Genomic DNA, 25,794 nt, shown 5'->3' with positions numbered 1-25,794 from the left:
CCGGTTCGTCGTGAGACTGAATTACCAGTAGTAGCCTGATTATTTCAGCGATAAATGGAAAGATTTTCTCTTGACCCCTGTAGAGTCTAGACAGCGTATTACTGACATGATCTGAAGCCTTTGCCGCACCAAATGAGCAGAAGAACGTTGAGTGAGAGTGCGAGAAATTCGAAGGCAGCTGACGCCGGTACCGCGGGAGTCCGGGCACGGGGAATCGTGGCATTACCATACCCTGTGGTGCAGGTAGGTGTGCGTGTGTATGAAGTAGTTTTACGTGTGCGTGACTCGAACTCACCCAATTTCACTCTGGCCTTGAGTAGATGTAGACTGAATATATCATGAAAGAGATGTAACGATAAATGTTTTTATGTCAACTAGCAGGGAGACTAAACTTTAGCAAGAACGTTAGCACCCCAGATTCAAGTAGAACCTTACCTGAAAAGAATTACCGGTACCGGTATATCTCGTCTTACTCTTATTAAGTAGGCAGACTAGACCTAGATGATAGATCTAGACCCCTTTTTCATATGAAAAGTCTCTTCTCTTGTGAACTTCATGCTTCATAGCTACTAGTAACAGATTGAGCGCCTTTTCTTCACGTTTTCTCCTCACACAGTGGTGACTCAAGTCAGCAAGAGACGGTGTAGTGTACCTGTGAGCAAGTATAGATTGCATTCCCAGTATGGAAGAGTTGCTCATGAGTATCAGCGAATTTTCAGAAAAGATTGCAAGGTAAGTTGCTTATTAATATTAGATAATTCTAATTTCCTTATATGATTTTGAAATGTCAAGGAGTTCCATAGTGACACCCCCACCACCAACCTTAGACCCCATTGCAACCCCAACCTTATCCATGATGCTTAAACTTGGGGTGACTAGCTTAGAATAAATTATATTCAATAGAATTTGTGCTTCAACCAGAATCTAACCCTACTCCTACACTAGCATAGGACCACAAATTTTAGTGGGATATACTCACAGATCTGGACTCCCTAGACCTTATTGGCCTGTATGTAGAAAGGAAAATGACATGTATACGTTAAATTGTGCCCTGGCTACTTCATATAGTATACAAATAATGACTGCTATGAGGGGTACAGTTAAAATTATGGGCCCGAGGTGATGTGAAAACCGTAACCATGCCCGAAGCGAAGCTGAGGGCATGGTTATGGTTTTCACATCACCGAGGGCCTTCATAATTTTAACTGTACCCCGAATATCAAGCAGTCATTATTTGTTTTATAAACCGAAAATATAGATTCCGAAACATAGATACGGAAAATATAGATTCTAGTCTCTTTTACATCACAACACTGGAATTGATTGATTCTTAATTTGCATGGTTCTGACAACTTTCATTATGACGACCAGTCACTGCACTGAAAGCAGGTGCAGAATATGAATCAGTGTTTGGCATTCACCCTCCCTTCTCACCTCGGCATCTGGGAATGGAAACAAAGTCCGGATTGAAAGTTTTGTGTAAAGTGAATTTTCTCTCCCTCTAATACCTCATATTTGATGGACCAAAGCTGAACAATTTCCTAAGAACCACCTGTGAATGGACTCTTCCACAGATCCGACGGGAACCCGAAGCAGTGGCTGGCCACGGCTGAAACGATTTCCAGGCAAGTACATGGGGTCACAGTAGGGGTACAGTCCAATGTGGCAAGAGAGAGATCCTCAGCAAGCTATGCCCACAGGACACCATCCCTCCTTGATGAAGTGGTTGCCCGATTCTGCTGGCTCTTCTTTGAGTCGGCCGTCGACATCAAGCTGGTCAGAATATTACACAAGGTGAGAGTGAGTGGTGATGGGAAATGCCCCACTTACATGTTATAGCATCTCATTTTTGCAGTATTAAACTTCATTATGTCTTTATGCTATGATCTACACAGTTTCATCTCTATAGACTGTTGTCAAATTTAAGTCTTGTGTTTTAAAATTGATCACAACTTTGGGCCCAGTGTTCAGTATGTGTACCTGAAGAAAGGGTTTTTGGATTGATGTACATGTATTATGAGAAAACAAAACAACAACAACAACAAATTGAGTGTAGTAGTATCCATCATTCTCATCTTAATATTGGTTAAGAGATTTGTGGTACGCTACAGTAGTACAATATTTACCAAACCTTCTCACGTCATTTTAGAAATAAAAAAGATGACGCCTTCACAAGTGCAGAGAAGAAAAAATATGAATATAGCAGGAATTCTTTATGCCCAAGTTCATGTATGATATGTCTCCCTCTCTGTCTCATTTTTCAATACAGGCTGCTGTTGCCCTACAGACAATATCCCGTAAGATGAAAGACATCATTGATTGTCAGTTTCTGGTCCTCTTGTCTGAAAATGCTGGTTGCATGACCTTTCCCCAAGCTTCTAAAGGTGAGACATTGGATGACTAGTCATGCCAGTTGTCTTCCCCAGCTGGTTTGACTGTCTCATAAGCAATTGTCATCAACATTTTTATGGTCATAATTTTTCATCAATAACGTGAAGCAGTTTCATTCATCAAAAAGCTGATAAAATGCCAATGTTTCATTTTACATATTTCATTCAAACAGAATATACCACTGCTCACTGAAAACACATTTTATGACACTGGTTTGAGCCACTTTTTGTTGTTGATGCTGTTCATCAGTGATGTAGATGTTGTTGATGATGATGAGGATGATGAGGATGAGGATGATGATGAGGATAGTCGTGATGATGATGATGATGATAATGAGGATGGTGATGATGATGATGATGGTAATGATGATGATGATAATGATAATGATGAAGATATATGTAGTGAGAAATCCATTGTTATGGATAATACTAACTTCTTTCCTCTTCCCATGTTCACATGAAGTATGCAACCTGATTGAAGGAAGCCCAATGGTGCACAAACCCCTGGAGGCCCACTTCCCACAAGTCATTGGTGCCTTGCACCGCACCATGACCTGGGTGGTTGCAGACGTCACTTCCTCTGCGCCGGGCACGGCCATCTCCCCCGGAGCCTCCTCTCACTCTCTGGTCCTTGCCAAGCTGGTGTTACAGGCGTGTCAGTTGGTGCCCCAGCACCACTGGGAAGCCATCTGGAACAGAAGTGCCCCCCACCAGACACGGGAGCTGTGTTCACACCTGTCAGGACTGGTTGGAAATCTTGTCACAGTCATGTGCTGTAAGGTGTGTGTTTTGTCTTCAGTGCTTGGCAATGACTGTGTGACATGTTGTACAGAAATGGAATAGAGGCATTAAATTCTGGCTCAAAGTTTGTGCACAAATATACTGATATCTTGGGACACACTTCATGTCAGATTTTGTTTGTTTGTGTGTTTTATTGTTCAGCCATATCAGAAATCTGCAATAAAAGCAAATACATGAAATTGGGCAAATAAGGGGGGAAAAGGTTAAGCTGTTAGAAGTAGACTGTTACAAAAAATGGTAACTTCATGTGAAAGTACATGTCTAACATTTGTGTATAGGCAGGGGCAGATCCAGGAATTCCATAATCTACAAAATCAAATGGGGGCGCATGCCCCCCCCCCATTTTTTTTCTTCTATTTCTATTGTTTGAACAAAGATTAAAGAGGGGATGTGAGCCTGGTGCCTGGTGCCTGGATCCACCACTGATACGTGCACACAAGAATATTTTGAGCGCCCATATAAGTAACTTCCTTCTTTAGGGTGTCTAGGATCTTTTCTTTTCTTAACATGTTAGCTCCTGACCAGAGATCCCTGTCTTCGTCTATGTTGGTACGAGACCCAACTGTCTCCAACTTCAAGCCCCTCCGTAAACTGGTCATATTTATGGCACTGTCTAGATGGATGTGGTGTATCAAACCAATATTGAATAGCACAAAATACAAACATAATTTGTGCTCATAATTAATATTTAATACTGCAAACACTTATCATGACTGCTTGGTAGTGAGTCTATTTATTTCCTTCATCTGATCTGTAGGAACATCATTCTCTAAGGGATGATGTACATGTATTCCTTGTGTCATTAACAGACATGAAAAATTGAATATATTTGTGTGATTGTAATAGTCTTGTATGTTTATTCTCTATACATGGAATGCAATTTATCTTCAGAAATTCTCAAGGGAGAGTGGTCTCATGTCTGGCTGTGCTGTGGGCATGCTCTTCAACACCTCAACAAGCCCTAGAGATGCAGTTGCCATGGCAACCAGCTTGTTGTCATCTTTTCATCAGGGTCAGTTAAAGATTTGTTTTTATACCTCCATTCATATCATCTCAGTGCATGGCTGTTTTGTTTTTATTCACACACCTTGCATTTAATAGGTGTACGTAATACTTATGCACCATTTCTCTTGCAGGAGTGTGTTTTTCTCTCAAAGGTTAAAGAGTTATCATGCCACCTTCTGATTTGTGCCAAAGTATTTCTTTAAAGGTATTGTAAACATTGATCATCCACCTAGACTTTCATTTATAAGGGTGCATGTGCCCCAAGATATTTAAGTATTATTATGATTTATGCATGATACCACATTGCCTTCTGTCCAAGAGCCTGGATGTAGACAATACTATTGTATTGGCTTAAAGCCAAAACATTGTTCTCACATGCCAGTGGACTGTCGATCATTGCTTCAAAATGTACACATATGCAAAATAATGTGTGAAAGAGCATTGTAATAACACAATTTCAGTTGGGCAACTGCAAAAATGTGAAATGTTAGCCAAAAAGGTTTGCCGGAAGTCCACAATCTCAGAACTTACCTGATCATGGTCTGCAAAGTAATTTTTCGCAATCATCGATAATCAACAAGTCAGGACAGAGCAATCTCCATCCATTTTCTGTGCTACGATCAAAATTGTTCTGCACTTCTGATCACAAAATCACATCAGCCAGGTAAGTTTCTTGGTAGACCCTTCGGATGTATTGCAAGCAAAGTCCAAATGGTTGAAGGTTAATTTTGAGCCCTTCTGAGAACTATTTTTGGCTTTAAACCAAATTGTTTTCTTTCTCTCTCTCTATGTTATTTTTATGGTAACTTCAGGAAATTTTTTTGTGATAATTTTTTGTTGCTATTTTGCCTTTTCTCATTACGCTAATAGGTGATTCTGCCCGAGAAGACCCCTATCTAAAGGATGGAATATTCAATGGACTGACTAGCTTAATGTTCCAGAATTTCAGTCCTTCTGAGAGAGCCTTTGGCAAGCTTTGTCTGACAAGAGGTCTGATAACCTGTGCTGATCCCAAGATCATCCTCGAAAGAATCCCAGACAACATCTCTCCGGACATAGAGGTGGGAAAAACTTTCGTTTGATGAGATTTCAAAATGCACCTACTGTTAGGAGGTCAAAATTTCTTTGCTGCACTCAAAAGTAATAAATCTTTCAATAGACATCTCAATGCCTTGAGAGATTTAAATTCACATAAGTCCTTATGCTGAGCATCGTTGATTTCAAGTTTTCTTCAAATATTATGTAAGCCACTGTGTAATGGCTCTTCCATTCTCGTGAACCACTTTCCACAGGCTTAAAAGGTAAAGTTGTCCATGTTTCTTGAAATGTAGAGCAGTGTCAGGAAGAATATTTCAAAAATTATAATTTTTTGATGAATTGTTCATATCCTTGTTTCTCTCTTGTGGAGCTATGTGAGGTACTCTTTCCAATGCAAGGATGTTAGATTTTGAGTTGGAGAGCATGTGAAATCAGCATTCTCCCATATGAAAATAGTATTTAATAAGTTTATTACATTGAATTTCGCTGTACTTTCTGCATATGTTCTGGATTATCGGTGAGCACTAACTGAATCAGGTTTGGATGAATGTTTTCCATCTCCCCACAGAGTCAAGTCTTCTTGTTGGGCCCCCTCCTCACCGTCACTCAGGAATTACTCACATCTCATGAATCATCAGAATTCCACGCCATACAGTGTAAGTCTTTTCGTCCAGATTGTTTGAAAGTAGAAATGCATGTGATGTAACTCAGAACCAGCTCATAGACTTTGTAATCTTTCAGTTGACCACCACAAATAAAAGAAATAGTTATACCTAGTTTTGTCATCACAGCTACTGCAAAGTTTGCCTGGGTTACATACAACATTGTACATGAATCAGTCAGCATTGTAATATGAACAATTTGAATATTTTTCCTTCAACCAGGATCTTATTTTCATGATCAGAAGTTATGAAATTCCATTCAGAGTGGTTCAAACAACCCTCTTGTACATTATTTGTGTAATGGCTGTTATATGCTTGTCCAAGATGTGTGAAAAAATATTATGTTTTCATTCTCTTCAACACTGAACAAAACTGTGTCATATTTCCTTGATATGCTTGATGTCATATATGTTCAAAGTTGATATGCTTCAGACATTTGATTAAACATCCCATGTTTGGTATTGAATATGTCATTGTGGAATAAAAATTTCCCTTTACTCCATCGTTCATTATGAAGTGTTCACACTGTGGCTGCAGTGTGCTCATCGCAATCTCCAGTGCCTGCGCTCCCTCATCAACAACAATGCCCAGCGTTTCCTCACAGGACAGTCAAGCATTGTTGGCATGGTGCTGCAGTGTGTCTGGCGGTACTGGCACAGCCCAATCGACGGGGTACCAGACCTGATCCGCACTATGTTTGGCTCACTGCTGGAGGCCTATAAGAGTGAAAACCAACTGCTTAACTCAGAAGAAAAAGAGGTTGGTAAATGCTTAACTCTTACTTGGCTTTCTTTGCTTAATTTTTGTGATTGTTGGTGTGATATGATACCAGTTATTATGGTGTGAAAACTTGGATTCATTTGAAAAAGTTCTCCCTTGGAGATAAATCCAGATTAGTTGTGAATTGATCATGTCAAAATGGACTTATATTTCCATTGCAATGCATGTTTAAGTAGTCTTATTTTTTTTCCCCACAGTTGAATGATTGTGAGTTTTTCATTACCGTACATGAAGTGATAGCATTTCTAGGTAGTATGAAGAGCAAGATCACTGCAAACTGCCATAGAAAGCAACGGTAATCACAGCCTAGTATTTTGACATCCATAATGATGAAATAGACCATACTGTTTTCCTCAAATGATTATTTTCTTGTTTTCTGCCATTTTACAACTTCAGCTGTATGTCACCTTGGCCAGTGAACTCCTGAGCTCCCCACGGCACCTGAAGGGACGATACACCCTCCTGTCAACTCTCATTCCCCACCTGGGGGCGACTGCCACCCTGGAGCTTCACCCAGCCCTTCCCGGGGAGCTCCTCGGCTGTCTGGACACCCATCATCTCGTCTTTGCTGCCAACGAGACATACAAGACCCTCTTGAAGGTACTCAAGGCTGAGTTTGCCGAGTCCCGTTCTGGAGCCAAAAAGGGCGGCGGCGACTTGCAGGTGGAATGCTGGCAGGTGCATTTTCAGGGAGTCGTCTCAGCCGGCCTATGTAGTGACATTCCGTGAGTTTAAAGCAAGAGAGTGTTTGTGTTGTGTCGGGTATGCAAATGTAGCCTTACACTCCTGACTGTTGAAATATCTGATTCAATCCTATGAATATTTATCCTGATGATAGTAAGACAGGCTTATTAATTTTCTTGTATGAGCTGCAAATGAGGATTCAGTTCAACCATCCCTGAAGTGATCTAATGATTGTTTTTGTTATTGCTTGTATTGTTCTTGTAAGAAGACTATGTTCCTGTTTTTGAATGAACTTAACTTTCTTGTGTGAATGGACATAGTACCCTAAATCTAGGGCAAATTTATGTCTGAAACCCATGATGTTCAAACCTCTACTGCTTATGCAGAATTTTCACTGCAGATGCTTTTCTTATGAGCATCTGGAAAATTGATTAATTCTACGAAAAACTAGAGTTAAGTTGTATTTTTTATTTGCATGTATAAAATTTGTTCTGATCTTTCTCCTTTACAAAAGAAATGATGTGACTTTGTTTCTTTTGACCACAAACACTCTAACGTCACATTAATTGCTTAATCCTGTCATGATATTCTGTCTAGGCTCGTGAGGAACAATATGGCCAACACATGGCTGCCTACTACATTTAAGCTGTTTCCAGCGACGTTCAAGTTGCTGCTGGAGTCCACTGGAAGAGACTGCCTTGCCTCACCAGATGCAGAGGTGGCAGCAAGAAGTCTCCACTGCAGTATCATCTTGCTGAAACAGGCTCGCGCCTGTAAGCTCCTAGCTGGCCAGGACTGGATGGTGAGTGTTTTGTTAAATCACTGCTCCTCAACACCTCTCTTGTGCTCTTATCCCCTATGATCAGTAGTCATGTTGCTGAAGTAGAATTGTTAAAGGTAGGGAATCCCATTTGCATGCCTTAAATGAAAAGTTGTATAAATACAGTGGTATGTTGAAGAGAATATCATTTTAGAAACTCCCATAAAGTATTGAAAGTGGAAGGTAACATTTAGTACACTTTTATTGACCGTTAGATTTTGAACTGAATTTTTTTCGGGGCTCACCGTAAATTCCAGTACATTACTAGGCTACCTTTGCAGACCCATGCACTGCATGTGTGTCCATCATGTATATTTTGTGAAGAAAGTTCATCAAAACTTACAAACATTTCTATATACATTCTTGCCACACACTCTATATGTTATTACATCAGCTCTTATACTTTTAGATTTGTGTTTATAGATAAAAATACAGAAGACTGCAACAAAAAGGCTTAAGTGTGACTGACACACAGAACTACTGAGTAAACGTTTAGTTGAGTTTTGTGCATTATTCAAATTGTAGATAACTGTTGACTCCCAAATTTCTCAGCAGTGGCCTAAACAAGTCCCCTGAGGTTCATATTTAATGTTTTGCTGCATTTTGGGAGGTCTGTAAAAGGTATCCCCTACCTTTAACACTAGCAGTTGAACATCGACACATTGGTCCAAATTTGCAAAGGTGGTTTAAAGTCAGTCCATAGTACAAATTTCGACCATGGTCCAAAATAAGCATGAAATAGGTGTACCTTTTGACATGTGCGTATCAATGGGCATTTGTTACTGGACGTCTATTGGCGTATGCAGTCTGTCAGTCGTATTTATGCAGAAGAAATTGTCATCAACCATGGTTTAAATTTAAACCACCTTTGTGAATTTGGGCCATTGGGTCATGGTTAGCCATCTCTTCAGGGTAACTCCACACTATCTTTCTCGTAATGTGCGAAAACATGCTGAAATGGACCAGGGCCCTGATTTACAAAGAGTTGTGATTGATTATATAGTTGAATTCTATGGTAAGTCTATGGCAGCCTGTGTGGTAAAGGAAATTTATAAACAATTATATCTTTTGGTAAAATGGGGCTCGGATTTCCCAAGTGGGCCAAGTACTATTCTGCAGGATGTGTTTTTCTTACAGTGCTAAAATGAACAAATAAACATAGAAGTCTGTTGAACATTCTTCTATCATGACATTTCAGTACAAAAGGAGCATTCTCCTCTTCCAAAATCTTATGTGATATGAAATAATAGGTGCAGGACAATTAAACGCAACATTTCTTCCAGACAGAAATAAAAACCCAAGGTTAATGGATTTGTGAGAAAAGCTGTACTGTGCTGGGGACAAGACATTAGAGCCAGGGCCCGATTTAATTATTTAAAAAAAAATGCTCTGATAGCATCTCTTGCTGCAGTGTCAAGTGTCATGGTAACAGCAAGAATCCTGCTTCTTGATTGGCTGTTGCTATGGGGAGTTGCTTTTCTAGCAAGAGTTGCTATCATAATATTTCTTATGAAGTGGGACCTTGACATTCTTTATCTAACAAGTTTCCCAAAATTCGTTACTTCACCAAACCCTTTTCTTGGTCCACTTCTCTAGGAAGAGCATCGAGTTATTCTCGCAGCCGCAACCCATCACCATAGCGATGCCATCCGCGGTGACACCGTCACTCTGGTGTGCCACTCCCCCAAGACCGCTGAACCTGTCAACGAGAGTGAGGTGAGGCTGGTGAAGGCGCTGGTGCACAACAGCCTTAGCAGCGACGACACCTCGCTGCGCAACCAGCTGCGGATAGGGGTGAAGGCTCTCGTGATCCGGCTGAGGGACAGTAGTTTGGCGTGGCTCAAGTGGTTGCAGCCAGCCCTGGCAAAGGGGAATTCCAGCGATGATAGGTTGGTGTGAGAACTGAGATCTTTTTGCTTTGTGGAAACATTAATATTCCACCCCGTATGTTCATCACATTTAGCAGGTGTGTGATGCATGTAAGGAGAAAAAGTGGCAAACGTTTATGTGTGCAGAAGGGGGGGGGGGGAAGAGAGTTTAAATCACAATCAATTATGATGACTATATGTTGTAGAGTCTGGTGATATCTATTGCTTTGGTATATCAAGAAGTCAGTTTAGGCTTCGAATGCATCACATGTTGATTGAATTTCTGCCAAATCAGTTTGATAGCGAAAGAACATGCTAAACATAAGAATAAATGCCTGTATTCTTGTCAGGATACCGTCACAGGAGAAAGAGGCAGTACCAACCAGTTGTCTCCAAGGAAAAAAAAAGTGTTGATTCAAGTCATGGAGCATACGTCTCATCATTAACCTGTTGAAGACTAGTTCCAAATATACTTGAGCAGGTGTCTATGGGAAATGCGTGTTGTAGCAAAATCAGCCTGTCCTTAATGGGTTAATAGATAGAGGGATGTTGAGCAAAATTTACTATTTCCACCTACAGTGGGACCCAGGATCCATCACCTCTCATCCAGTCGTATCAGGCCAAGCTCCTGTCAGCCATGGATCTGGTGGACTGGCTCCTAGAGGAGTGCTTCGGCTCCCTCTTTCCTGGAGCCTGCTATCAGAGGAAAAGAGCCTCTCTGGACCTCCTCCAGTTGGTATATGAAAACTTCACGTCCGGTAAAGAGGTGGCCGAAGCGAGCAACGCTCAAAGCACATCTTTTTCAGGTTAGCATGCAGCCACTCTTGAAGGGAAATGTAGTTCTTATATACCTGCACAACTATTCATTTTTGCTCTAAAATGTACACTTATGTGGATAAGAAATGTGCTGAATGATGCTGTAATAACATGATTTCAGTCAAGTGACAAAACAAAATGCAACATTTCAGCCAAACAGGTTCACCAGAATTATCTCAGTCTCAGAGCTTACTCGATTATGGCGGCTACATCATTTTTAATTATTGATAATCAACAAACAGGCCACAACAATGTCCACAGATCTTCTGTGCTAGAGTGAATGGCGTGTAGCTTGTTGGAAAATATGATTGCCAGGATACAATCAGTCATAATGTAACATTCTTCCTACCCACTTCTGAATGGAGAAGGCGTTTCATTAAAGTAAGTCGTATGCATGTGATCTAAATTATTTCACACTATTGATCTAAAAAAATACTGCAAAACAACTTATTATCCTGGCATACTGCATCAGCCAGAGAAGTTTCTTTGTAGACCTTTTTGATGTACTGCAAGCAAAAATCGAAAAGGTGGAATATGTAATTTTAGCCCCTCTGGGATGAAAACTATGTTTCAGCTTTAATCAGTGATGGTTCTTAAAGTTTTTATTGTATGTCTTACTAAATGATCATGGATGACTTTGTGAAGAACATTGTTTAGAAGTGAAGTTAAACTGTTTGTGGAAGTGGATCTCACTCTGTTGTGAATGATCATCTGCAAGGCAGAATAGTGTTGATCTCCAAAACTGCATGTAACATCTCTCACCTTGTTTGGACTACAGAGAGCAGAAAACATGATTTGTGTGTATGAGTATATGTGTGTATACCAATTTCAAATTATGCTTAATAAACAAAGCAAAGAAGAAAATAAATTCATCTACGAGTACTGTGCACTTGACTTTATTTTAAAAAGAGAGGGAGAGATAAAAAGATCAGATCTCTCCATCTAACCTTCATTTTGATGATGTTTCTATGCTTTTGAATGATGTTCATTTCTTCCCGTCAGCTGCAATTAAGAGACTTGGATCATGGAATCGACAACTTGGGAAGGTTAGCCTCTTCTCTGAAAGGTCAGTTGGTAACCATCACTTCTGTACAGGTTAAGGTTGAAATGATATGCATATATTTGAACAGACTGGTAGATCCACTTAAACACATTGATTTGTTTTGTTTTCTGTAGTCGTTTTTCTGTAAGCATAACAATATCATCTTGCAGACTTACTTTAATGTTCATGGTTTTCTGTGTGCAGTAAAACCCAAATTGAATCAAATTGAATTGATATGGTGTCCAGGTAAACATCCTTAAAATTGTTTGCAGGGTCAATTTTTATGTCAGATCAGTCACCATTACAGTGCAGTTTATTCTTATGAGTAACCAAAGAACTAGCTCACTGAGGTACCACAACTTCTATGAATGAATTTGCTTAAAGATTTCAAGTGTCCATACTTAGGTAACTTTTAACCTTAAGTGGGCAAAATCTACCCCACTTCTGACAAATGTTCTTCTGCTCCATTCTGCTGTCATAACAGGAATGCATCCCTCCTTGTAAATTGCCTGCTGGATTCATCCAATGACATCAGGTCATCAGCATACGACCTCCTGATTGGCTACTTCCCTTGGCCACTCCCATCCTCCCCAGCCAATCCGTGGTCCAGTCCCTCTGAGATCCTGTGTCAGGGTCTAAAGCTCATCTGCAGCCCTAAGTTCCATGAGTGTGAGGCGGGGGCCATGCTGTGCAAGATTTCCTTCCACAGGTATGTTCTTTCTCTTTGAATGATGAGGAGAGGCTGATGATGTTGTTTAAGAGGATGAAAATGACCTTGACCATGGATGGTGAGGTGGCTCAGTCAGTAGTGTAGCTGCTTTGCAATTGAATGGCTCATGTTCGGGTGCAGATTTGAATCCCAGTGAGTCTTTGCTGAGCAATGTTGTGTTATCACGCCATTCCCTGTAGTAAGAGGCAAAACACTCTGTCCCAGGGATGAACAGAACATGGAGGTCTCGTGTATGAGATAGTCACAACCCATGCACGTTTAAGATCGTGCTTATTCATTCATCACAACAAGCAGGGTGCAAAACCTGGTGAAGTGGTCTGCCCACTGTGCATATAACTGGACTCCATGGAAAATCAGCTAGTGCAGCTCAATAAGGGCTATGCAGCCATCTTGTTCATATGGATAGGTAAAAACAACAACCATAAAATCAATATAGGAGTATTATGATGGAAATGACAATGTGACTGTTAATGAAGGTAATGATGACGATGAAAGAGATTGTGGTGTTGATGATTGAAGCGCTGATTTTGACAATGTTGGACTGGTCAATGGCACAGGCATCAGTATCAGTCTGCTCAGAGGCAAGAAAGTTATTGCTTGTGTGCACAGTCCACAAATCAGAAATTGGCAATTGTATAGTGAATATTGTTGGTGTAACATTCAATGGCCAATCTTATTTGTTTTGTTCAGTAGCACTTCTACATTGTTGATTTTGTATATTCTATACCTCTTAACCAATAGTCAACTGATGATAGGTCTCAAATCCAACCGCTTCCTGAAGATGCAAACTTTTATATAGTAAAATTGACCATATTGTTTTGGAAAGTGTGTATCAAAAGAAATCTGGAGAAATCTCTTTCCTTTCAATTTAACCAAATAAGATTTCTGTTCAATTATTGACATGTAGGAACATTTAGACATGGCTCGACACTAACTTTTTTGTTTGGTGGCCCAATGGGGCCACCAAAATTCTAAATTTCAATTTTTTGGTGGCCCGAGAGAAAAATTTGGTGTCCCGTAAAAAACAATAAAAAACATTAAAAGTCCTTTTTTTTTGAATGAGTCAAATATTTAAGTTTTGTGATAGTAAGAATTAGAAGATGGACATATCTACTCATAAATAAACTTCAACAAACTTGCAACACTCACTCTCAGGCACTCATTCAGTCCTTTTCATCCATCCTTTAAACAAATTTAACTGCTAATTTCCGGCGCAAAAAGTTACGAATTTATTGACATACTTTTCAAAAAATTTTGGTGGCCCGAGGCGGGCCACCAAATTTGCCCTTTTTTGAAATTTGGTGGCCCGACTTTCATTTTTGGTGGCCCCGGACCACCGGGCCACCGTTAGTGTCGAGCCCTGATTTAGATAAAGATGCTGGGATTTCATGGGATCAACTAGAAGTAATGTCAGATCATTTTTTGGTGTACAAGACATGCCAAACACCTAATCCTTTGAATCAATTTGCCTCTTTCAGACAAGTGGTTGAGAGCAGCAAGGGTCTTGAGGAGTTTGTTAAGCAGTCCAAGAAGAAACCTGCCGCAGCAGCGACAGACAGTGCCAAGGGTGTGTCCAGCCAGGGCAGTCCACCGATCCAGTTTGTGGTCAGTCTCCTCCAGAGCCTCAAGTTCCAGTTCAAGTGTGCTCGGACCAACATCCTCAGGGCTGCTGCCCTCACTCCAATGCATGGTGAGTGACTGCTTGTGATCCCCATGATTCCACAGGACACTTGTGATGTATATAACAAGCGTTTTGCCCTCTGTCATGAAGAGTTGTGAGATTGAGGTCTTGGGTCTGATTGTACCCAGTCCCTCACATGAAATTTCTGAGTTTACTTAACACTTACAGCAGTATTGTAAAAGCTAGGAAAGTAAAACATATATTGAAGTGGTGAATCTGATTGTCATATATCTGTATCAGAGATGTACATTTGAGATGCCAAGTAGACTAAAGCATTCATGATAAAAGACTCTGATAAAAGACTCTGACTCCCTGACTAAAAGACAAAGTTTGCTCTGATCATGATACCGGTAAGTCTATTTTTGCTTTGAAAGCATGAAAGCATTGTCCTTTATTGAAATGTTTTTAGTCAAGCCATTTGTACATACGTTTATGCCTTTGGCAAAAAGACTTAAAAAGGTATGCTGTAATCCTTTTTTTTTCACAAAGAAATTTTTTCATATAAAGATTCAGATACAGGTATGTTGTAATCCTGATGGTTGGCTTTAAGATTCCCTGTTGTTTGTCTGTTGACTCACATGCAGGCATCATCTTGGCCATGAGGAAAAGTCTACTGGAGGATGGCCGCATCTTTGAAACGGTCGTTGCTAGGGACCGGGAAGCCTGGCAGGCCATCTTGAGAGAGATCAATGGCACCCTGAGGCACATCATTCACTTCATTCTTGGCCTCCTTGCTGGACACGCCCAAGCTGCAAGCCCCTCCTCGTCCAGCCAGGGTAGTCCAGTCCGAAAGGGGGATGGTGACCCAACGAACATGCAGCGTGATGATGACCGAGAGGGTCCCAGTGAGATGGACACGGGAGGTCCAGGTCCTATTGCAGGAGTACCAGGTCCTGATGGTGCTGTAGGAAGTCCAGCGCTTGGAGTTCACGGACTGCAAGGGAACTCTGAGGGAGATTCCCAGCACATTTCTCCATCGTTTGGCAAGATGGGAGAGGAGATTGAGAAACTGGTGATGGATCTTGGAGAGAGGGGCGGAGCAGGCGGCGAGGACTCTGAAGACAGCACTGCTATTTTGTCGACCGAACATCAACTCATTCTCTCATGTTGCTGGCTCACTCTGAAGGTATTGAATCTACTATCCCCCATATCTGGGTACAAAGCTTTCGTTTACATGAGTTGAAAGGCATAGAATGGTCGAGAGCCATGATATTGATGTAATTTGCATACATTTCAAAATGTCTGTTTCCTCCTCAGTCCTACTGTGTATTTCATATTTCATGTAGATGATCAAACCCTAACGGTGTCAATATGACATTGCTGTAACATTGCCGGAGTTGCATTATTTTCTGGGTGGTGCCACTAATCATGATAGTTGTTCCTATTGCATTATTGTAATTACTTACTTTGATACAGAATCAATGCACTAAATATATTTATTCTGTTAACATTTTCAAAAAATGCAGAAAAAAGTCCTTACCCTCAGCAATTTCTGATACACATTAAAGTAATGCCTCTGTATGACCTAAACATTTCTGTAGATTTATTCACAAGCTAGGTATTACATTGTTAAGTAATCTGCTGTATGACAGTGATATTGCATTTACTGACCTTGCTCTTAATCATGTACATTCCATGTTTCTGGATTGTCCAGGAATCAAGTTTGTTGATGGGTGCTTTGGCCAAAATTGCGCCCCCATTTGGTGATGCCAGTCACAATCTACTCGACAAGCAGCAGTTTGAGCTCATGTCAGACTGCCTGGTACAAATTCTTACCAAGTGCCGTCACAAAGTAAGTAGCAGGAGCAGCGCTTTGTTACTCAAAGACCAATTTCACTCCACATTTAGGTGACTTTGATAACTGGAGTGAAATCAAGTAAACGGAATGGTTTAATGCAGAAAACTTTAATCAGTTTGGGAGATCGCACAACAGGAGATTTAGGCTTCTACCAACCTTTAATGACTTGCTGGCTAGCTTTCGTCCACTCCTGTGGACTTCTTCAGGCCAAGTGATTATACCATTTCTTTGACACTGCCTGCTTGTTTCTTGATCATTGGGCCGCCAGTGCTTATCGCCAATCTTCGGTCCAATGATCGAGAAACAAGCAGGCAGTGTCAGAGAAACAGTACCATCACTTGGCTTGAAGAATTCCACAGGAGTGGACGATAGCTAGTCAGCAAGTCACTAAAGGTTGGTAGAAGCCTAAATCTCCTAGTGGAATGGTGTTGGAATGGTGTAAGTTTGTTAAAATCATCCTAGTTGTTTGTTTTATACAAGCTTGGTTTATGTGAGGTTGACTGTATGCAAATCAGACGAAGTAGTGGTGTTAGTCACCTTGCAGAGCAACAATAAAATGGCTTGATTACTGTAATTCAAGTTTTTCTTTTTTATTTCATCTCAAAAGGAAATTCAAAACCAGGTTTCTGTGCAGATCACAGAGCAACGTGAAAGTTGATAACATTATCACCTCATCTAATTTGAATATGTGGTTGCAACTACAAGTACCATCCCCTCTGTGTTACACATGTGACTGTACGACAGTTTCACCTTTCTATATCTGAATGTGCTGAAACTTGAGCCATTTTTTCCATTTATTAAAGGTAACTTAACCTTGGTAAGGCACTTAACATCAGTATCTACTTATGCATTATCTCCTGTGATTGCATTAATTCATTTTTTTTTTTTTCATCTGAAGATATATCAAGTGTTTTCTTCAAGCAAACACATTTGCTACATATTTGGTTAGTCATCTTATACAATGACCGTCTGTCTCTTTGGCTTGTCCCTTAGATATTTTGTCATTGTTGGAATAGTCGGAGTAAGTGTGCTGAAATGGCCTTTTAGTACATGTAACATTTGAAGTCTTGTCGACAGCATTCTTGAGATTTATTTCATGCACATTGCAAGCATGATTCCTACCATTTCCTTAACCACCGAATAGGGAGCTCTGGAGGGCTGCAAGTCTGGTTTCTACAAGGTCTGTGCCGCCATGCTGTCTTGCCCAGATCCAGAGATGGTCGCCATTCCAAGGAAGCTCCTGGATCTCGTCTTTGCAGTGATTGGGGGCACCTCCTCATCATCATCGTACACGAAGAAGAGCGCTGGTCTCCCCCCTCTAGTGGAGTCCATCATTGTTGCTGAGCCACGGGGCAGAGAGGTACGTCACTTAAATTTCAACGACATAAAATCGATCAAATTCCATATTTAGAACTTTAAATCTCTGTGTGCTTTGAGTGCCAATTGGTACAAAAACATCTCTAAGCATTGCGTAGGCCTACACTGTCCAATGTCTCTGGCACAGAAAGGGTTTAAAGAGAGAAAGATAAAGAAAAGATGGTGGAATGTGTCAAGAATTTGTAAATTTCATACACAAAGTGTTCACAGCACATTTAACCCATTGAGGATGAACTGATTTTGCTATAACACACATTTCCCATAAACACCTGTCCGAGTATACTTAAGACTAGTCTTCAATGGGTTAAATCATCAGAGGTTAGTGTTGATCTGTCATGCAAAAAGTGAACATATCATCTGGTATTAATTCATAGGGATCATCTTTCTAGGAATTAGAATAAATATGGCTACAGTGTATATTAGGTCAGAAGTCTTCTCTTCATCGTACTTGCAGAGGCATCTACTGAAATATACCGTCGAGAAACTGATGGAAATAGCGAGGCTTCCCCTACCGGAGCAGCCCGATGCCAAACAAGACCTCCCTCAGTCCCATGGCCTTAATATCCTGCGGTCCCTGTTTGTGAACTCTTCCCTGGCCTGGGATGTCCTTCCCTATGCTGAAGAAGCGGTTCAGCTGGCCATTGATGGGTTCTCCTCCAGCAACTGGGCCGTGCAGAACTCCAGTATGCAGCTACTTGGTAAGTTGGCATGCTAAACTTATTGAAATATATGTTGGGTCCGTTGATAAAGAGAATTTTCAGAAATGGATCTTCGCATTATAGTTTCATGGAGGATATGTGTCATTAAAAGCCATGTATCATATGATTATGCCCATCTACTGAATTGCCTTCATTGCAGCAACCTTTGATATTGTGTGCTTCCCCAATTTCCAAATTTAATGTGTTTTCTGACAAATGAACTTCTCTTCAAATGCTCAAGGGGCACTGATTGCACGCATCTTTGGGCAGAAAAAGGTGCAGGACGAGCACTCGCAGGTCAACACGCTGTCGGCTCTAGAGTTCTTCCAGCGTTACCCCCGCCTCAGAGCCTACCTTCTGCAGGAGGTGAGGACAGCTGCCTCCCTTCACCAGGATTCTGGATCCACCGGTAGTGGGAAGCTCCACCTCATCCCCCGCCTCCACCCAGTGCTTCTCATCCTGACTAAGCTTGGTGGTGGGATGGCGACACCAGAACAGAAAAGGTGAGTTTGCCTTACAATCATCTTGAAATGTTGAAAGAAAATGAATCATTATGTGCTGCCTTTCAAAATATTCTCCCTTTTTTCTCTAGTTAAATATGCTAGATGACAATTGATTCTCTAGGCTATAAGAAAGACATGAGCAACTAGAAAAGCACTCTCAGAGCGCAGACCTCCACCAAACAGCTCATTTCCACCACTGATCTTGTTCTTTCATAGAGATCAGTGATTTCTACTCATACAGACATGCTGAAAATTGCCTGTTTCCCAATATAAGCCTTTTGTTTACGTCATCAGCTTCCAGCTGCACGGTGCCTGACTTTAGCAGAGCATGCACTTTATAGTGCACGTATGCAAACTTCAAATATACTCAGCTTAAACTCTCAAGTTCATTGACCCTACCTGCCAAAAGATAAAAAATCCTTCAAAAATTCATAAAAATTCCAGGATCACTACCAAAATTTAATCATTTGTTCCTTGTGTCATTATTAACATTTTCAAAGTTTCCAAAGTTTCCAAAGTTTCATCCTCTTCCATTCACAGCTCTTTGTGTTATTTTGCACACAGACAAACAAATAAACAAACAAGCAAACAAACAAACAAACAAACAAACCAATGCCAGCATAAACATAACCTTCTTGGCAGAGATAAATATGCTGCTACTAATGGTCTTGTGACTGTACCAGTAAGGCATGTGCTACTCTCATTTCCACAGAGACCTCCAAGAGTTCATTCAACCCATCCAGTCTCTGGTATCCAGCCCAATCTACTCTGTGCGCGACCTCGCATCCCGAGCCATGCTGCCCCTCCTCTCCGATGCTGGGTCGTTGTCCAACATGACTCTTCAACTGTTGAGCGGGATGCCCCCGAGTGAGCACCCTGTCATCTTTGACCAGAATCGTCTCCATGGTAACCTGCTGATGATTCAGAAGATGATGAACACATGCATCAATAACAGCAGGTGATTCTTCTTTTTTTTTTCTCTCTCTCTCTCTCCATTTTGTGTGTGTCTGTGTGTGTGTGTGTGTGCAATCTATGCTGATTGGGGTTCTCACCTGCTCTTTTAACAAGCAAGTTAGAATAGTAAAGTCTCTGTATGCACCTATCTGCCAGAATCTCGGTTTCATGCAATGATTTTTCCTCCATCAGCCATTTGCAGAATAGACATGTTTATTCCAAATTTGAATACCGTCCACGCCATCAGACGCGGGATCTTTGCAGTTGATAAACATTTTTGTAGTAGATTCATGCTTTTTGTGTTTTACATGAAATTTGCTCCAATTTGCCTCAGAGAATAGACAGCTATGTTACGTGAGATGTCAAAAAAAAAAAAATAGATTGTAGTTGTCTACAGCTAGATGCTTTGTATCAGTGATATTCTTTCACTGTTCAATTATATCTCAGTTGGGAAAAAGTGCTAGATAAGTTTATTTGTTCACATATTTATACAATGTAAACAAACTATGTTCTTGCTAACCTCAAAGACAATATGGTGCTTTAATTTTTAATCTGATATCTAACATTCTGTGTTTGACTGAATGTAAACTGCTGAAATGTTGCCGTTTACACATACACATAGTAAAACCTAATTGTATACTGTGGTGTTTACTGTATATGTATTTGCCTTTGGTCTTTTTCTTTCTTTTTAAAAAATAATCTTGTCACTGATCTCGTCTGGTGACTTGTTATTTATAAGTCTATTGCATGCATATAGACTTGGTTATGATTACGAGATACTCTTTGCATCAGAGAGTAAGCACTGTTTTTTTTTTTCCCCCACAGTTTGGAGGAGGACTCGGTAGAAGCCATCACAGCAAAGCTTGGGCACTCTCTATGGATAGGAACGAGCACCAACCCCTGTGCCATCACCCGGGCTCAGTTCATGGAGATCTGCACCCTCTGGTGGGAGGGGGCCTTTGGGGTCAAGCCAGATGACCTCAGTGACCTCATGGTCAAAGCCAAGACCATTGTGGATGAGTTCTTTGGCCAGTCCCCAACATATCAGGTAAGGAGTCAAGAGACCGTTTGCTCTTCTGAAAGGTTCTTCATCCATGTTATACCTCCTGACCTCAGTGTTTGATGAGTACCTGTCAATGCTTGAATAATGATAGCAACATGACACTGCAGTGTGGGGAGACTGTGTATTGCAAGAGGTTGGCCCCACTCCAATATATACAGGAATCCCTAAAACAAACTGTGTACAGTTTTATACACAAAACACATGCAGTCGAAGAATCTCGACGAGAGTTGAACATTACCAATGAGCATATGTTTCAGTGCACATGTTCGTTTATAAGCAATTTTGTTCCAGCAGGCCTATGGTAGTCACAGTTTTTGAATGTACCTGTCAGTGGGCAGCCAATAAAAAGCTAGTCAAGTTGGCCAACCTTCCCAATACATATTCTCTCCATGACGTTATGTCTTTAACCCGTTGAAGACAAGTCCTGAGTATACTCAGGCAGGTGTCTATGGGAAATGCGTGTTATAGCAAAATCAGCCCATCCTTAACGGGTTAAAAGATCTACTGACGCTGGTGAGTCTACTCTGGGTTAATGTCATCATATCATGATTTTTTTTTTTCCTTCTAGAAATCTCTCTGCAAGTGAAAATGTTTGTCAGATGTTTTTGTGCATTTTGTCTTGTATGGTTATAAATCTCTGTGTGTCATCAAGCATTCTGCCTGGTCAACATATTCCTTTGTTTCCTTGTGACCTGCAGGTTGGACTCTCCTCCCTTGGTCTGAGGATGACCAATGCCTTCTTGTCCATGTTCAAGTTTATTCCGTCCCACATCACCGACATTCCTTCCCTCACTCGCATCCTACTGACCTATGGCCTGCCCGAGGTCAGAGAGGTTACCCTTAGGCAGCTGCGGAACACCCTGGCAGGTTCCAGGCTGGATCCGGAGACAGCCTCCAACCTCTGGCAGCAGGTCACCGACCTCTTGCTGGTGGAGAATGACTGGGACTGTCTACCAGTGGCCCTGGATGTCTGGGTGGAGTTCTCCAAGCGTGTGGAAACCAAGCCGAAGGGTGACTGGTTGGCGCTGACCAACAGGCTGCTGTCACTGCTGGACGGCGGCAACGGAGGGACCGGCCAGTGTTGGGCGGCACTGCCGGCCCTCGGGGTGGCCCTGAAGCTGGCAGTGAGCGATATTGACAGGTATGTTCAGTTGGAAGGAGTTTGATCGTTCGCTTCACCTATGAATCATTGATAGCACATCTGAATACTGTTTACGCTATGATTTTCGCGAATTGCCGCTGTCGCACATTTTCGCGAGTGGTTGAATTCGCGATTGGGGGACCAGAGAAAATATGAAGTGGCAAAGAAAGTGTGAATTTTCAACTTACTAGCAAATAAGATTGATACTAGTTATACACTGCATGAAAAAAACTTACCAAACTCTGCTAACTAGTAAGTTCGAATTCAACATTTTTGAAGTGGTTAAATCCATTGCGCTAGATTTCTGACGAGTGGTCCCCTTGCGATAATGGATTGGCTCTCTACAGTATTCGTAAGTAGACGTGGACGTGCTATATATGTACGTAAACAAGCTTAGCCAGTACAGTATATGGTCTGTTCGGTAAGCCATGACATGGTATACTACTAGTACTAGTACTGAAATTTTCCTATCATCAAGGCAAGGGATTCATTTTGGAAGGTAATATTTTCGCGTGTTGTTAAATTCGCGAATAGCTCCCAACTCGCGAAATTTGCAAAAATAAACCCCCCGCGAAATATATAGCGTATACAGTATGTTAACGACAGTGGCGGATCCAGGTGGGGGCGCACCGGGAGCGTGCCCCCTTTGTTTTTTGTTAAAACAAAACAAATAAAAAGAAAAATATGGGGGCAGTGCCCCCGCCCTTTAATTTTGCAAAGGCACCCCCCATTTACAGAATTCCTGGATCTGCCCCTGACATACACCATTGTTTTGGGCTGTATTTCAATCATACATTCTACAGCTTCTATTTTCTTTCTCAATATCAGTTTTTAAAAAATGAGGATGACTGTTTGTGTCTGGATTCAAAATGACACAATAAGATTCGCTTACATCTCTACAGTTTTCATAAGCAAGCTATCAAAAGCAGCATGCGTCACTTTTAAAGGGTAGTGATATTGCAGATTTTCAGATTACTCTGGAGGCTACAAGTAATTCTGTAGAGCTGTCTCATTTTTGGTTTTTGTTTTGAAGTGAGTTCTGATCGGAGGTTGAAAGGAATTTCACAGCTTCATTGAAAGATAACAGGAGAGACTCTCAAGAAACATCCTTTGACAAAATTTTTGGAGACAAATCAAAGCAATTAAATTGGACAAAGGAGATATCAAGTTTTCTTTCCAATAGAAAAGACTTGTGTGGTTTCATTTCTTTGCACATTACCAAGGTTAATGTCACTATGATGTATAGTTGATACACATTTGGTTGTGAATCTGTCTGTGAATTTGGGAGTGATATTACAGGATACAGAGAATCTCAACATGACATATCGTATACGCCGAATATTTCGCGAGGTTTTTATTTTCGTGAATTTCGCGACTCAGGTGCTATTTGTGAAATTAAAGATACGCGAAAATATTGACTCTGATCCCAATGTGGATGACGTATGCGTGTACATTTCTCCGTTCAGCACAAGACTCCACAATCGTGAATGTAACCACTCGCGAAATCGTCGGGAATTCCCGATTTGCGAAAATTTAGACTCACGAAATATATGGCGTATACAGTAGACCAGAGGCAGTATCTTAGATCATTATCAGACTGGGTATTGTAAAAATTTAATCTTCTTCATTTTATTACTTGATGGCTGACCTCAAGATGACCTCTGTTATTCTCTTGATAGTTCGAACGAGACCCTGATGTATAACACCTGTGACCTGATAGTGACCGCCAGTGACCCGGGTCAGTGCGAGACACTGCGGATGGCCGCAGCCAAGGCCCTGCAGCATTGTGCCCTCCATGTCTTTCAGATGTGCAAACCAGATAAAGTCGAGCATTGTGACTTTGCCTTCATGTAAGTTCTACCCTGATATCTTGCTCTGCACAATTCATTAGTAGGAGAGATAGTCCCCATGGTTTTTCCACTTTTATTTGGAATGTTTGCTTTGAAGAAGAGGAAAAAAAAAAAAATTGAAAACTGGTAGCATATAGCGATCAGTGTTTTAGGGAGACCCAACATAATTTTTCACAAATTTCTATATATGTCTTTCAGAAATTTGTTTCAACAAGTTTTACCTATTATTCTCTAATAAATTGACCTATTTCCATCCATGATGTCATTTATAGACTGCCAATCTTACTTCAAAGTGCAAATGAATTATTTAAATGTATTTCAGATGCCCTTTTGTGTTCTGTGCCAATGAGAATCATATTTCATAGCAAATTTGAAGTCATAAAATAAGTTTATCCATACTCCCAATATTGACTGAAGTTTTGTGAATCAAATAATGGTGGGGGGGGGGGGGGATAATGTTGATAAAAGTGAAGATTTAAAACACACCTACTGAGACTACAACTTTTGTAGCTGTGTTTTTATGTGTGTACCCAAAGGCTTTTACAGGCAGGTATGCAGCTCTTGCAGGATGAGCAATCTTCTGCGAGGGAGGAGGCAGCCAAGTTTGCATCCAGGATACCGAGAGATGATACCGTGTCCCCGGGTGGTGAGGGATATCAGCTGCACTGTAGTGCTGGTCTGAAGGTGAGTAAAGAGTCAAATGCTTCTTCTTTTTTTATATCACTCAGTAGGACATATTCATTCAGTCTTGCCATATTTCCATATTTCTTATAAGCCCCTCCCCAATTCTGTACATGATCTCCAATGCTTTGCTGTGCAGCATTATGTCTTGATTGTACCTTTCACTGTACACTCTCTTTCTCGAATCAATCATAGTTCAGACACTGTTTGTATGTAAAGATGTTATGTTGATGTTTATATCTGTCTTTCTTCCATTTTCCTCTCTCGTCTGTTCTTTGATGAACTGTCACAACTTATGTCTCCTGGATTTGCCCATACTAGCTAGTTATTTGAAAGCTTCTCCCTCTCCCAATGTAGTAAATTGCATTCTGTTGGGAATAAGCTTGATTAATTATTGATAATAATTGATAATAATTGATAACTACTATGCACTATGCCTTTTCTGTACTTCATTGGTGCCATTTGATTTGCCAAAGTCAGGCATAAGGAATCAGCTAAAGTCAACCTTCACTCCTCTGCAACATTGCTCAGAAATCTAGAACCTCTGTTGATGAGTGATGCAAACTGGTTTTCATGATGTGGAAAATCAAAACAGACAGAGTAAATCTCAGTATGTGTAACAGTTGAGATCCCTTTTGAAAGTTGGCAATGAAATGTATTGACACCACAACTCTGCTTCTGTTTTACCCCCAGGTTTTGCTGAGATACACTTGCAATAAATTTTGCTCCAACATGAATTTTCTGGATGCAGTCACCAACCTCCTCGTAGGTGATGCCTTTTCTGCTCAGGAATTGATTCAAGAAGAGACAAGTGGAAAGTGAGTTAATTACTTTTGCTGTGACTAATTAAAACAGAGTGAGGATATAAATAAAAGTATGTGAGTTATCTAGAACTGACCTCTCTACATCAAATTGTGCAGAAACGATGGAACTACACTTGGGCATAAGCAAAAGTGACATGTCTCAAACAGTTGTCGCCTAATACCAGTTATGACAGGAAAATGTTGTCTATCGTCATTTTGGCCAAGCTGGCAGTGTGTAAATTCAGATGTTAATAGTTTGTAGGACAAAGAATATAGGGCGACATTATGCAGCCACGGCTGGCACAGGATGTGGCGGCTGCATCTGCTTCATAATCCCAAGTTTTTTGTTGGTCTCCTTCATGTCCAAATAACATAAGTCCTCCAGTTGCATTAAATAATTGAGTTTGAGTGACAAGTTTTATGGAGAGGTAAGGGCAGATGTTGGCAAGAAGAAATCGGTGAATGTGAAATTGAGAAGGATTTGTTGTGTACAGAAAATAATTATTGTATATTCTGATACTGTAAACACAGAAATCTTCACAGTAATATAATTTTCACATATTTTTTGCTACTGTTGGCTGGCACAAATTGTACGACCCGTGAAGATAA

The 25,794-nt window shown here is 40.8% G+C and overlaps 1 protein-coding gene across 1 annotated transcript in view; it reads left to right on the top strand.

The window, feature by feature from the left end:
• LOC139714151 (tRNA (32-2'-O)-methyltransferase regulator THADA-like) overlaps positions 1 to 25,794 on the top strand; it is a 28,987-nt gene continuing 3,193 nt past the window's right edge. Inside the window, exons 1-27 of the mRNA XM_071625870.1 lie at positions 1 to 243; positions 617 to 732; positions 1,575 to 1,794; positions 2,270 to 2,384; positions 2,854 to 3,170; positions 4,083 to 4,203; positions 5,067 to 5,257; positions 5,803 to 5,890; positions 6,414 to 6,655; positions 7,073 to 7,401; positions 7,958 to 8,162; positions 9,777 to 10,069; positions 10,628 to 10,854; positions 11,867 to 11,930; positions 12,391 to 12,615; positions 14,115 to 14,326; positions 14,902 to 15,443; positions 15,972 to 16,109; positions 17,260 to 17,475; positions 17,947 to 18,190; positions 18,432 to 18,693; positions 19,406 to 19,651; positions 20,473 to 20,695; positions 21,409 to 21,851; positions 23,531 to 23,701; positions 24,238 to 24,385; positions 25,076 to 25,200. Coding sequence (XP_071481971.1) covers positions 683 to 732; positions 1,575 to 1,794; positions 2,270 to 2,384; positions 2,854 to 3,170; positions 4,083 to 4,203; positions 5,067 to 5,257; positions 5,803 to 5,890; positions 6,414 to 6,655; positions 7,073 to 7,401; positions 7,958 to 8,162; positions 9,777 to 10,069; positions 10,628 to 10,854; positions 11,867 to 11,930; positions 12,391 to 12,615; positions 14,115 to 14,326; positions 14,902 to 15,443; positions 15,972 to 16,109; positions 17,260 to 17,475; positions 17,947 to 18,190; positions 18,432 to 18,693; positions 19,406 to 19,651; positions 20,473 to 20,695; positions 21,409 to 21,851; positions 23,531 to 23,701; positions 24,238 to 24,385; positions 25,076 to 25,200 — 5,657 coding nt within the window. The 5' untranslated portion in view covers positions 1 to 243; positions 617 to 682. The remainder of the gene's footprint in view (positions 244 to 616; positions 733 to 1,574; positions 1,795 to 2,269; positions 2,385 to 2,853; positions 3,171 to 4,082; positions 4,204 to 5,066; positions 5,258 to 5,802; positions 5,891 to 6,413; positions 6,656 to 7,072; positions 7,402 to 7,957; positions 8,163 to 9,776; positions 10,070 to 10,627; positions 10,855 to 11,866; positions 11,931 to 12,390; positions 12,616 to 14,114; positions 14,327 to 14,901; positions 15,444 to 15,971; positions 16,110 to 17,259; positions 17,476 to 17,946; positions 18,191 to 18,431; positions 18,694 to 19,405; positions 19,652 to 20,472; positions 20,696 to 21,408; positions 21,852 to 23,530; positions 23,702 to 24,237; positions 24,386 to 25,075; positions 25,201 to 25,794) is intronic.

Source organism: Diadema antillarum, unplaced genomic scaffold (genome assembly GCF_040938485.1).
Source record: "Diadema antillarum isolate AM-2024a unplaced genomic scaffold, OU_Dant_1.0 seq00002176_RagTag, whole genome shotgun sequence".
In the NCBI taxonomy this organism is placed as follows: domain Eukaryota; kingdom Metazoa; phylum Echinodermata; class Echinoidea; order Diadematoida; family Diadematidae; genus Diadema; species Diadema antillarum.
Note: the sequence above shows the minus strand (reverse complement) of the source record. Positions and strands in the feature narration are given on the sequence as shown.